This window comes from Helianthus annuus, chromosome 10 (assembly GCF_002127325.2).
Source record: "Helianthus annuus cultivar XRQ/B chromosome 10, HanXRQr2.0-SUNRISE, whole genome shotgun sequence".
Taxonomy (NCBI): Eukaryota; Viridiplantae; Streptophyta; class Magnoliopsida; order Asterales; family Asteraceae; genus Helianthus; species Helianthus annuus.
Window position 1 is genome coordinate 136,242,585 of NC_035442.2, and position 15,085 is coordinate 136,257,669.

Sequence of the window (15,085 nt, forward strand, 5' to 3'; positions counted from 1 at the left end):
CCTTAAGGACTCATTACTCTCAGATGAATCATCAGTCCCTGATGATTGCTGAGTATCACTATCCTCAGGTGATTCAACCTCATCACTGTGTTGCTGTGTCAAGGTAGTTGAGTCAGTGGAGACCTTCTCTTCATCATTGGGATTTACATCACTTGAAAATTCAAAGTTATCAAAAAAATTTAATTGATTTAAGTTTTTAGGATTTTCTAAACCAGAACATGCATTATTTTTAAAAGGAAACACGGTTTCATGAAAACTAACATCCCTAGAAAAGATAAATTTCTTTTGATCAAGACTCCAAACTTTATATCCCTTTTTAAAGTTTGAATATCCCATAAAGACGCATTTTTCAGCTCTTTCTTCAAGTTTATCAAGATTATTTAAAACCGTAAAATAACATAGACAACCAAAAACTTTCAAGTGATCAAGAGAAGGTTTGAAACCAAACAACATTTCATAAGGAGAACAGCCATGCAACACAGAAGAAGGAAGCCTGTTGATTAAGTAGGAAGCAGTAAGAACACATTCTGACCAGAAATTAAGAGGGACATTAGACTGAAATAGTAAAGCTCTTGCAATGTTCAACAAGTGTCTATGTTTCCTCTCCACAACACCATTCTGTTGTGGAGTATATGTACAGGACGTTTGATGAATGATTCCTTTTTGTTTGACAAAAGATGACATTTGCGAGTTAATGAATTCTGAACCATTATCACTCCTGAACACCTTGATATTAACTTCAAATTGAGTTTTAACCAGGTTATAAAAACTTTGTATGTTTTCAAAAACTTCAGATTTTGATTTCATTAAATAAACCCAAACTGATCTGGTAAAGTCATCAACAATGGTGAGAAAGTATTTATATCCCTCTATACTAGTAACCTTGTAAGGTCCCCAAACATCTAGATGAACAAGATCTCCAACCTTAGTTGATTTATGGTCACTAAGCGGAAAAGGAATCCTATGTTGTTTAGCCTTGTGACACACATCACAAGGATTAATTTCATTAGATTCAGACTTAATTTGTAAAACATTTAACACTTGTTCAGCTGGATGACCCAGTCTAGAGTGCCAGAGCTTTATATTTTCAGCCTTACTTAAACAGGTAAAAGCAGAACCATGATAGTTACCGCAAAAATATAGACCCTCAGATTGTCTACCAGTCACCAGGGTTTTCTTTAAGCATAAATCCTGAATATAGCAAGCATTTTCATCAAAGACAACTCTAAGCTTATTATCCTTGGCTAACTTATACACAGAAATAAGATTCACACAATATTCAGGAATGACAAAGACGTCTTTTAGAACCACAGAATCTGATAGTTTGAAACAACCAATTTTAGTGACTTTAGCATTAGTACCATTTGGATGTTTAACAGTTATGTTATACTCAGAGACATCAACTAAATTAAACATGTTTTCACTAGTCGTAACCATATGCTGGTTTGCACCAGAATCAATAATCCAATTCAGATTCTGTGTTGAAACATCATTTGAGTTAAAACAAAAAACTTTCTTGTTCCAACCTAGTGAAGAGAAGGAACTATTGCATTTACCTCCTACATTGGACTTATTGGTATCTTCAGTTCTGTTCTCATTTAGCAGTCCTAACAACTTAGAAAATTGATCAGCAGTTAAAGAATTCAATGAACTAGCACATTTATCACTCACAGAAGAACTAGCAGCATTACTAACAGAATTGTTAGACCATGACCATTGATGACCATTTTGATTTGATTTTTGTCTATAATTGGAAGGATACCCATGCAATTCAAAACATCTATCAACCGTGTGACCAAGCTTATTGCAATGAGAGCACTTAAGATTGGGATTAGGACCTTTATTAGATTTTTTCTTATTATCATTAAAGTTATTTGCCTTAGCAGCAAAAGCAACATTAGGAGTTTTCGAAACATTATTAGATTCTCTGTGTGATTCCTCTCTAGATATAATTGAGAAAGCAGTTTTAATAGTAGGAAGAGGATCCCTTGTTAACAAATTGGTCCTAACAAGTTGATAAATGTCATCTAATCCCATCAAAAACTGCATAAGCTTGATTAAGTGACTAAACTCATTAAACTTAGTAGAGGCATTGCAAGTACAGGAGGGTAACTGAAGGATGGCATTAAACTGTTTCCACATTGTGTTGATTCTATGATAATATTCAGACACACTAGTCCCATTTTGACTCACAGAATTAATTTTTTGATACAAACCAAAGACCACAGAACCATCAACCTTATCATATGTGTCTTTTAAGTCATTCCAAACCTCTGAAGCAAGTTTTGAATATACTTGACCAACATACAACTCATCCGAAACAGAATTTAGAATCCAAGTTAAAACAATAGAATTGCAACGATCCCATTGACTAGCTAAAACATCATCAGTTTTAGACCTAGAACAAGTACCATCAATAAACCCTAATTTGTTTTTAGCCATTAATGCAAGTTTCATGGCATTAGACCAGACCACATAATTCTCAGTTCCCTTTAACTTGATATTAACAACAGTAAGCCCACTAGAATCACTAGCATGTAAGTATAAAGGATCACTAGCATCAAGTTTGCTAATCAACGTAACAGAAGGCTCAGTCCTATCACCCATAGTAAACAGAAACGCAAGCAAGTAATCAATCAGTAACAAGACTCAGATAGCCAAGCAATAAACAACCAAGATACTGAATATAGAATTACACACAAAAAACAGAGATAACACCAAATGGCTGATCTGCACCAGTGTTCCAGATCGCTGGTTCGTCACTCAATAGGTGCCAGCGCAAGTCTTAATGCAGAAGCCCTAAAGAAAAACCGAAAAAAACAAGAAAGATCTCACCGAGATTGGTTCCCAAGTTAGGGTTCTCCGAATAGAACTCACAGCCGTAACCTTCACTTAGGGTTACGTGACTATGAGGCAGATAAAAAAAAAAAAAAAAACCAGTGATGCTCCCTTGTGAATCGAATCAGAGTCTTGACTCTGGCCGTAGACAAGTACACCAAAGAAAGCCCCAAATCAGAAGCGGATCCAAGCGAAACCCTAGATCTGTGACCGATCTAGCACAGCAGAGCTCAAGCCGTTCAATCAACACACCTTGTTGACCGAACCTTAGTATGCAGCGGAACGAGTACCAGGATCACCCCTTGAGCTCTGATACCATGTCAACAACAAGATATCAAGAGCACACAAAATTTTATTACGACACCAGTCGGCGTGATTGAATCCAAGAGTACAAAACAGAAACCGGCAAGAATACCGGCTTAAATAAACAGCCCAGGTCAGGTAATGATACGTTACAAACAGAGACCAAAACAAGATCTCTAAATACTTGAACAAGACTGCTGAAAGAAAGAACTAGAATCGAAAGTTCTGATGAGAGCAATAAGCCTGTAGAGATAAGGCTGTTGATGATGCCTGTGCACCTCTCGCAACCCCAAATAAAAAGGGCAAAGCTGATGCCCTAGACACAGCGAAGCCCACGCAGCAAAGGCAAGCCCAAACGGCTGTTCCAAGCCCAACTGCAGCAAGACAAAAGGCGGCCCAGCAGGAGAACCTCACAAAACAGAAAGAAGAGAAAATTAAGAATAGGAAAAGGAAAAAAAGAACTGGATATAAAAAACATAAACATTTAAACTAGAAAATACTTGTTATTTTAACATAGCCTAGGGCCACCATGTTTAATAGGCCTTAAAATTCTTTATAGGGTTTTGAGTTTTGATATTTTCTGAAATATCACTATTTCAATTATCACTATTTCAGTCTATTATCACTATTTCAGTCTATTAGTTTAAAAATTGTGATTTCAATCCCTGTGATTTCACTTTCATAACCATTTCAGTCCCTGTGGTTTCACTTTCGTAACCATTTCAATCCATTATTCTGTTAAGTACAGGGACTGAAATAGTTACGAGGTGGACGGAAATGGTTACGAATGTGAAACCACAGGAACTAAAATCGTAATTTTTAAACTAATGGACCGAAATAGTGATTTTTGACAAACTATAGGAACGAAAACCGTAATTAACTCTTTCTGAAAAGATTAGGAATGAAAACACCAATTGATTTCTAAGAGAAAGATGTTATGCCAAAGGCTTATAAATCAACAATGAATTTATTTATTTATTTACTTAGATTTTCTTATTTATAAACTTTGCTCATATTGCTTTGATTGCTAAATTTTTAAATTCATTTGTTAATCTTTATTATCTGTACTTTATTTGTATTGATTAGCTCCTTACTAATAATTTTCATGTAAAATAGAAATCGAAAGTACGGATCAAATTCTTTGCTGACAAAGGGCCTTGAATTCTTACTTCGCTTTGAGCCTCTAAAATAGTTGAGCGGATCCTACATATCTATTAAACATATACTACTTTTCTATTTTTTACAAATAATTTCTATAAGTGGGTACTGATCTCTCTGCTCTACAAGATATCCAATGGAGATCAAATGACATCTTTAGAGCATTCACATCCAATCCATCATATTCTCACCTTAAATTACACTAAAAAACACTACATTTTCTCTCTCATTTTCAATTAAATAATATTTTTTATACCTTTATCATTATTTTTTCTCTCTCCTCCACTCACAACCATTTTCAAAATATATTAAAAATTATAGGGGGTGAACAGTGCCCCTCCAAATATACAGATGAACAGTAACATTTTCTCTCTCATCCAGTCACAACCACTTTTTATACTCTTTATATTTTAAAAACAACACACACATAATTTAATTCCTTGGATGCGAATGCTCTTAGATGACGGGGCATTGGAGATACAATAAAGTTATAAAATGTACTATATAACGTATTTTAAGAAGTACAACACTCATTTAGTTTGTTGTTTATTTTCAAACTATCATTTGCGTCCACAATAGTTTTGTAGTGCTAAGACCACCCGTAGTGGGCATTATTTTTGAAAAAAATTGAAAAATAACGACCCCTCACCCATTACACTAGGCGTTTTGGGGGGTTATTTTTGAAAAAAATTTTGATTAGCGTTATATTTAAAACGCCATGTTGCACTTGTGGAAGGTTTGACTTGGATTGACCCACCAATGAGAAATCACTTTGTTTTTTTCTTTTTTTTGTTTAAGGATTGAAAGGGGCATTATTCCCACTACGCCAATTTTGCAATAACGCCCTATGCTGACTGGACTGCCACATGTCGAATAATGCCCCATGGTGGAGGCATTATTTTCCCCTTCCACTACACATGGTCTAAGTAATATTTTATGCTTATCAAATGCACTTAAATAACCAATGATTACATAAATTACAAAATAATTTTTTTTTTTTGAATAGCTAAATTTGCACACCATGGGGATTGAACCCATGACCTCCTACTATTCTAGACCTTATCTAACTTACCAACACCATTGGGCTATTCCCAATGGATTACAAAATAAATACACATACGATAACTGTATAAAGACAAAGCATGTGGGAGCTAGGCATTATTTTAGTTACGTAGAAACAAATTTGGCACGTCTGGACATGTAATCATTGAACATATAAATATATATGTTCTTAATACATCAAGATCAAACGATTTGCAATATAATTAGATGTAACTGATAAGGACATATAAAATTATTATTCTTGAATAAAAATGACATCAAAAGCAAAGTTTATTGATGAATTATTAGCGCCTGGTAACTGTAAGTTTGAATATATAATATTTGAGGGACTCACCATCTATTAGTTAAGTTGTCTATATAAGTTGGTTTGTAAACTCACAAGTGTTTAAACCTAACAATTATGGGTTCAGAAACTCCACTTAAACTTCCTTTCATCGATTTCACAAATTTAGACCAAAACACAAAGAATGATGATTGGAATTCAACGAAAACACAAGTCCACCGAGCCCTTGAAGAATTTGGTTGCTTCGAAGCAACCTTTGCCAACATCCCAACGGATCTCCAAACGTCTGTGTTTGATTCATTGCAGGAACTTTTTGATCTTCCTTTGCAAACCAAACTCAAAAACCGTTCGACGAAGCCCTTTCATGGGTACGTCGGTCAATACCCGATGGTGCCACTGTACGAGAGCATGGGCATTGACGACGCACCCATTCCTGATAAGGCTGAAAGCTTCACCAAGATATTGTGGCCGGAAGGCAACCCCAAATTTAGGTATCTTCTTTAGTTGCATTCTAATATGGCCGGAAATGAGCCGAACTAGGGTGAGTCTGGCTTGGCTCGTTTATCTTTAGTGAGCTGGAATGTTGAGCTCGAGCTCAGCTCATAAAAGACTCAAGCTACCTTGTTTAATTATATAAAAAAACTAACTTTATATATTTTAACACATCTTGATATGCATAAATACGATAAACATTATTTCTGAAACACACATGATAAAGATTTTGCAAACTATTGAATTGTTTATATCTATATACCAAAATTTGGATTATGTTCTTTTATAATTTATATATAATAAAACTTGGCTTTAACTTAAATGAGTCAAACGAGCGAGCCAGCCAACGAGCAAGCATACCTGGCTCCGGCTCGCTTGTAAATGGGCCGATTTAGAACAATCTTTTTATCGAATGAGGTTCAACCACGCCTAAAGCTTTTTGAGCAACTATAAAGGACATGGGTAAATTTTCCCTAAGCATTATTATTCATTACATATTGTTTTGTCCTTCTACTTGCACATTATTTTGTAGCAAACCTATACAAGAGTTCTCAGAGAAACTATCGAAACTGGACCAAATGGTGAGAATAATGATCTTGGAGAGTTTGGGATTAGAGAAATACATGGACGAACATATGGGTTCAACAAATTATTTACTTCGGGTCATGAAATACAAAGGACCCGAAACAAACGACTCCAAACTCGGACTCAATTCTCATACAGACAAGAACATAGTCACAATTTTACATCAAAATCAAGTTGATGGATTGGAGGTGCAAACCAAATCTGGAAACTGGATCAAAGTTCAACCATCACCTAATTCCTTCATTGTCATGATTGGTGATTCCCTCTATGTAAGTTTTACTCATATCACAAAAAAATTGTCTTTTACCAATGGATTTATAGGTTTCATATAAACGGTAATGATGCATACATCATGCCCAAGTTGGCCCCTTGAACTGTGTATGCAGGAGTCTCGTGCACTAGGTCAGAAATGAAGAACAAGTATTTGGGTATATTGTTACTAATCTTTGGAAGTTAATTTGCATCTGTAGGCATGGACGAATGGGCGATTGCATTCGCCGTATCATCAGGTGATGATGAGTGGGGACAAAGCAAGGTATTCTCTTGGATTGTTTTCAATACCGAAAGCTGGGTATGTGGTTAAAGCCCCACCGGAGGTTGTGGATGAAGAACACCCATTAATCTTCAAGCCGTTTGATCATGTTGAGTTCCTTCAGTTTTACTACACTGAGGCTGGTCAACGAGCCCAGTCTGCTCTCAAGACTTATTGTGGTGTCTAAAAATCCTACATCAGATCACTTGTTTTTCTGTTGCTTTTCCCTTGTTGTATGCTCTTCAATTCAAGTGTCTCGTATGTGTTTGTTACTGTGTCGTCAAGGTCCTAGAGTTATTTTACTTCTGTAATTATGAAAAGAATGGCAAGATGCCATTCTCTATTGGCTGGAATACAATCTTGTTAATTAATCAAAAAGTTTATTTAAATTTATAACATATAAGATTGGTTGGACGTACGGATGGTATTCTAAAGTGTATATATCAATCTTTTTTTAATCATGAAATCAACTTACATACATTTATAACACCCTTAGGAAATTACATAATAGTGGCGGTATACAAGCAACACGTTGTGCCGCAACCATCTTTTATAAGGATCTATCACTTTTTTACTTTAAAATAGATGGCCTATAAAAAGGTATGAAGGCAGATACTACGACGGGGAGAAGTAGCAGTGGAAGGAGAGCAAAGGTTGAAGATCATCTTCCAGAAACAATATATAGCCATTATGTTTATTGCCCTTTATTCCATGTAGTCTCATTCCTAGTTCTACTCCAGTCTAAGCTAAACTATTTGTAGCAGTTGAAAGGAAATTGGGCTCAACTCCAATGATGGATTCAAAAAAATTTTGTGAGAGGTGCAAAAATTGGTAGGATAAAAAAAAGTTGGGACAAAATAAGTCGGGTTAAACAGTAAAACCAATTCATATCTTTTATTTAATAGTGTTGTAAAATGTTTGCACTTTTCTACTTAATAATACAACGGATATAATCTCAACTTTCATCAATCGGTCAATATCACTTTTAACTTTTGATTTGCACAACAACACTCACAACTATCAACTTATTGGCCAGTATCACTCCAAAACTAACCTAACACTAACCCAATTTGCTAACATTAGCTGGCACGTCACCAAACTAGTGCCACATCATCAAAAAGCCACGTCACCTGCCACGTCAAAAAAGCCAAGTCAGCAGCCACCTCAGCTGCCACATCATCAAAAAAATTCCACGTCAACTGTCACATCCCAATTTCCGGTATAGGGTTTAAGCGCGACGATTGGATAACAGTATCACAATTATTATGTAGGGAAGTATTGAGTATAAATATTCATTTAATAAAAGCTTGAATATATATAAAAATTTATATAAGCGTTCCAGTACAAGCACACAGGCGGGATTAAAATAAAAAGAGCTTTAGACATCATAGGACTTAAGCTGAGGAGTTGCAAATTCCATAGCCTTTATGATAGCCGACCCGGATTCCCAACCTAATATCAAGGTTCTGTACCTGCAGTTCAGTCTTTTGAAAATACGTCAACTTTTGCTGGTAAATACAATTAACTGACTCGTTTTGAAAATAGGTTTTCAAAAAGAGTTTCAGAGATAGAGAAATCTCATAGGTAATAATTTAATATTTCTTGAGATTTTATCTTGTCACCAGATTTACAATACTTGTCATACAATCGGGAACAAGAAATCAGTGCCGGACATTTTCAGTGCTATAATGATTAAGGTACACACCAAGTTTAATAACGCGTCTTATAGTCAGTATGCCTACCCCAGTGCGTTATTTAGTATGGCCATAATAGTTCATGAGTCGGGACGCCCGGACACGGTATCATTAACCCCCAATTGTTACAGTTATCAAGTAATACGGATTAAACCGAGTTCTTATATTTATAAGCAATCACAGGGCTCGTTTATATAATACCCACTCCAATTGGCATATTTGCCATACCCCAAGTTTTAAAATAAAATAAGTTAAGAGTATTTACCTCTTGCTAGCTTCCAACCGATAACGGTTTTAATTTAGCAAAAGTCGCAAGTCAAAGTATTATTGACCCATGTCCGATTATCTGGGGGGTTCTATAGTCCGAAATGAACAGAATTAGTTTTCAGTTAGAATGTATAGGGGTCAGAGGTTAGTTTCTTAGACATGACCCGTTACTTAAGAATAGATTCAGTTTCGCTAGATTAAGCGTAGACCGGATAGAATGTGGTTTATACCTATTCGAGTGCAATGACTCATTGGATAAAGGTTATATAACCATACATTCTATTTTGAAATAGTTTTGAAGTGATTAGACCCGTTACGCCTAAATTATACGAACTAGGTTCGTATAACTAGTCATGCGCGTAAAAGCGGGTTCGGAAGGTCGGTCGGGTCTAAGACAAATCCGAGGGTATGATCATAGAGGGATTACGCTATCGTTATTACGATCACGTAGGAAAGTTCGGATTGAACTTTGACTTAACCATATTGGTCAGAACTGAAAGTCAAACAGAAAGTCAAATTGTTTGACTTTTAGTTGATTACTAGCTAAAATAAATGAAATTGAACAAGGAGAAGACTTACTAGGGAGAGGAACACTCAAGAACACTAGAGAGCAGCTCCAAACTTCAGGGATTGGTCCAAGTGAGTGATTAGAGTGAATTAAAAAGATGTAAGCTTGAAGTCTTCAACATGAACACCTATTTATACTAATCAAAGTGCTCCAAAATCATGACAAGTGTTGCCAAGGGCCTTTAGGAGCTTATTAGTATCACAACACATGGAGGATGGAGGTTTAAAGTGGCATAAACCGAAGCTAGGTGGCAGCGTGGCAGCCAAGGTAGGCCAGGTACTATCTTTCTGTCACTGGCATTCCTTACGAACCGTAAGAGTGGTGCCTTACGGTCTGTAAGGACCTCTAGCGCCCAACATTTTTGAAACTCCCTTGCGGACTGTAAGGGTTAAGCCTTGCGGTCCGTAAAGGACCTCCAGGAACAAAGTTTTGGGATTTTTATATTTTTAGTCCTTGGACTTTGATTCCTTTTCCATTTTAGCATTTTTAGTCCCTCTCCTTTCACATAGTTGGTTCTTTTTCCATTTTAGCATTTTTAGTCCCTCTCCTTTCACATGGTTGGGATTAGTCAGAGAATTCATGACACGTTTCAGTCAACGTATTTAATGTGGGTCCATCTCCATCTACATAGCCGGGATTAATTGGAGATTCGGGACATGTGTCGTCGCATAGTTGGACGGAAATTTTCGGGGTGTTACATCAACACACAAGTTCCACATCAGTGAAAAACTAACTGGACATTTCTGACCAAAATTTCTGACAAAAAGAATTTATCTAAAATTTCAACCTTTTTTTGACAAATTACCGACCATAATAAAACCCTGATTTTAAGTGACCATTTTCTGATAGTATATCGACAAAGAAATAGATAGTAGGAAATTTGAAGGAAGCTTCCGACTAACGTCTGGGCAAAACCCTTCTGCCACCACCTCAAAATTCTGGTCAACCACCACCCTCTCAGATCTGATAAAAACTTATGCATGCGGCTGCCGTGATTGTGTTTAGGGTTTTTGGGGGTAAGAAATGTGAGAAGAATAAAGATGATACTCAAATTAGTCAAAGACAAACTCTATTTATAATTTTTTTTTTTGCAAAATAAATGTGTAAAATGACTCAAGTGCCCTCATGTTTCTTGCACATGATAAACTTAATTTTAATCAGGTTAGTGCTAAAGCACGAAAGGTGTAATGAGTTTTCAAAATATGATGGGAACTGTAATTATTCAAGTTAAAGGTTGTCCACTATAATTCGATATAAACATAAAGAACGAAAAGGGTAATATACAATTTTAATAACTTATTCGATATATATATATATATATATACATATATATATATATATATATATATACATATATATATATATATATATATATATATATAGGGAGGGGCTCATGCGAGAACCACCCTTATTGTGAGAACCTTGAGAACCAATGTGAACACAACCTAGAATAGCTAAAAAAACCTAACCCCCACCCCCCTCCCTTCAAAAAACCTAACCCCCCCCCCCTCCCAAAGCTAGATGCTAAAAACTAAAACCCCCAAAAAACCTAAAAAAAACTTAACCCCCCCCCACCAAGCTAAAATAGTAAAAACTAAACCCTCAAAAAACCTAAAAAAATCTAAATTTTTTTTTTAATATTTTTTATGCTCAAATCGCTACTTTTAGTGGCAAAAAAAAATGTTTGTTTAAAAATTTTTTTTTTTTTTGGCTTCGAAAAGTAGCGATTTTTATATAAAAATATTAAAAATTTTTTTTTGTGTGATTTTTAGCTATTTTTAGGCATTTTTTGGTGTGTTCACATTAGTTCTCGCAGTTCTCACAATAAGAGGTGGTTCTCGCATGATCTTCTCCCTATATATATATATATATATATATATGTATATATATATATAGGGATGTGTTAAAATGAGAACCACCAAGAGTTGTGAGAACTGTGAGAACTAGGCCATCCAAAAGGTTTTTTCGAAATTTTTTCTCAAAAGTTATAAAAAAATTACTTGTCTCAGCAAAACAAAAATTAAAAAAAATGCTGCCATGAGGCGTAAAAAATATTTATCTTCGTACAAAATTTACACCAGCGCGTAAAAAAACGGGGATCAGTCAAAACTACCGACTCGATAATTTTTTTTTTTACTTTTTGTTTATATATGTGTTTATAATATTTTCATCTACGTTTGTGTAAAAAAACATATTGGCCTAACTCAGACGGGAAGAAAAAGTTCTCACGGTTCTCACAACTCGTGGTGGTTCTCATTTGAACCGAGCCCTATATATATATATATATATATATATATATACTAGTCGTTTACCCGCGCGATGCGGCGGGAAACATATCACTTAGGTTGGTAAGTTTTGGTCTATGTATGAGGCGGTTCGGTTTTGAGCCATAACCAAAACCAAATTCGATGCAAAGGAAAGCACAACACTTGTTAGTAATTCTAAGGGTGTGCATGAAAAGATTCAGTTCAGTTGGTCATAACTAAAATCCAAATTGTCGGTTAAGTTATTTCAAAACCGGTCATGGGGATTTAAAGAGTTTTAAAAGGATGTAAACAAACCAAACTGCGCCAAGCCAACAAAAGCACAACCATAAGCTCAAAACTAATCAAACCAATCCGCCTGTAAACTCATATAATAGCATAAGTTGCAACAAATATATAACTCGGGCGAGTGTTCACGGGCTTGGCGCAGTTTTGAGCGAGTGTTCACGGGCTTCTGCCCCAGGTGAGGGTTTTCCCCAGTTCGGAGACGGGTGTACCCCGATGTGGTGAATTTCGCCAGTAGCCCATTTGGAGGATTCGTTGGTCGTTCAAAAAAAAATGCATATACATGTTTACAAAGTCTATACTTTAAATGCATATAATGTCCAATTTGAATAATCCTATCGAAAAGCTCGCCACCCGCACATAACTCCATAACAACATGAACCGCGATCGCATCCTCATAAGCCCTTTTATCGCTATGACATTAGGCTGACCCGCCAAATGATGCATTATTGGAAAAGCTCGTCAAGGACTTCTGATAGGGTGGGAAGTGCATGAATTGCAAACTTAATGTCCTGCAAAAGTATATTTAGTGTTTGTTTCTATTCATTAACTTATATAATTCAAATTATGACTACTGATTATATTTGAGGTTCAAGTTTATGTTTTCCTAATTGAATGAGGGTTGAAAACGTGTCTAATCACGAGTTCCTAATGCAATGGCATTTGATGCTTCATGGATAAGATACTTCGGGTCCTAATGCAATGGCATTTGATGCTTCATGGGATGTGCATGTAAAGGTACTTCGGGTCACTTTTATCAACCTGGCTCGTTTCAGTTTTAACTAAGATTTTAAAGTTAACCCGTTTGACCCATTAGTAATCATATTGGACCAGCTCCCCAGCAAGTTCATATAAAGATTTATCCAGCATTGCCTACACAATCCTTCAGTTCAGATCACAAGAAAGAACATGAACACATGCTCAATTTGTGTATTTACGTTTGTAAACTCGTTTATGTTCATTAATTTATGTCCGCTCATGAACATATGTTTGCCTCGAAAAAATTTCATCCATAGGCAATTAAAGTGTCAAATGAAGGCTAATAATTTCCAGAAAATTTCAAACTACAAGAATTTAAATTTTTTTCGACCATAGATCAACTTACCAGATTTAGAAACACGTCAAGTCTTCTAGCAAGTCTTATAATACTCCCTTCAAAGATATCAGTCATTTGTATAACTCCAGAAAAAGATGATCCCTACAAAAATGTTAACGCGTTGTCAGTATTTATACCAAATGCAAGAAAAATTATATTAAAGGTAAAAAACAGCTTCAAAAAGAAATGTAACATGTGATCGGTTTTTAGAATGCGTGATCAGTTTTTAAGCTCATCGCGGAATTTTTGAAGCTGTTTAAAAGAATTTGATGTAACCGCGAATATGTAACATGTAAACTAATGTAATATATAAACTTAAAAAGATTAAAAAAAATTAAACATGCTAATAAATATGCACATGCACATATAGTATACCTGTGAATCACGGATTTTTGTTTTCAACTGTTGAATTTCATGATTCACTTCTGCTTTCCTCTTGAAACATTTGATCTGGTTTTCATCTTGAGACTGAAAAATACAATTCATGTATGATTTTAGAACATGAAAGAAACACTAAATAAGTTTGTGTTTGTTCCTTTGTTTGGTTAAAGTTAGACAACCGAACATGTACAAATGCCCACTTGTTCATTTACCATGTCAATTTTCGCTCATGAGGTTTACATATTGTTAAGCATAAAAGTCAAAATGAACAGATTTTCCAAAATGTTGGGGTAATATCTATCTTGCTATTTTGGTAACCTGTTGCAAGTTCCCTGCTGCACTAGTAGTAATCTCTGTTAACTAAAACAACAATATTGTAATAATAAACACAACATGAGTTGTTTCTTCAAGTAAAAAACATATTTTTATCAAAAACTTATGTCATGTTTCCAGTCAAAGCAAACCAAAAATAAAAAATACACCAACTTAACCATTTATATGACACAAGATCAAGATCAAACACGGGCACGTAAACCTCAAACGCCATTGTTCCCATAGTATCTACACGTATTCATGTGCCCCGGTTCACTTTGGTTTCGTAGAAAAGAATCGGCTGAACCCACGGGTGTTCTTTTCGGGCGTCGGGTTAGATGACGATGAAGATGACGATACTGATTTCATGGGTCGATGTTTGCCCCTCACGGGTGATTTTGAAAGATTGTTTGTTTCAGAATCCGAAGGACTAAATTCGTGGTTGTCTAAATGAATAGGGGACTCGTTTCCCGAATGTATATTCATGATGTTACTAATTGTTAACTCTTCTTCTTCCTCGTTTTCTTCTTCTTCGGCTAACGTGTGACCTTTTCGACTAAACGATGACTCCATGGACTCCTCGCTGTCTTTACCAAGAATACCCGCAACACAAAGGATAAAATCGTTTATATTCATTTTGCGGGATTTTTTCTCGTGAAACTCCTCGAGCTTCTGGAACATTCCGTTCTCTTCTAGAGAAGTTCCCGTCACAGACTTCGCCTCCTTCTTTAGAACTAACATGAAGTTGTAAATACGTGAAATCGCAGCAGCCAATTCTTCGTATTTCCCGCCAACACTATCTTGTACAACTCGGTTGATTTCTTCGTAAAGTTTATCGGTATCGGAATCTTTCGGTAATGAATTCAGTAGATTGGATATTTTAGATTTTAAATTCTCCAACGGATTTGAATCGTTTGACGAATTAGCCAACTTCTCCATCTCCAAGAAATCATCCATAAGCTCCA

General features: G+C 35.7%; 1 protein-coding gene across 1 annotated transcript; it reads left to right on the forward strand.

Annotated features, from left to right (window-relative positions):
- Nucleotides 1-5,728: 5,728 nt before the first annotated feature.
- Nucleotides 5,729-7,653, forward strand: LOC110885735 (probable 2-oxoglutarate-dependent dioxygenase AOP1). Its single transcript, XM_022133444.2, has 3 exons — nucleotides 5,729-6,135; nucleotides 6,669-6,990; nucleotides 7,192-7,653. Exons 1-3 carry the CDS (start codon nucleotides 5,762-5,764, stop codon nucleotides 7,438-7,440), a joined length of 945 nt encoding a protein of 314 aa, XP_021989136.1. The 5' UTR covers nucleotides 5,729-5,761; the 3' UTR covers nucleotides 7,441-7,653.
- The last annotated feature ends 7,432 nt before the right edge of the window (nucleotides 7,654-15,085 follow it).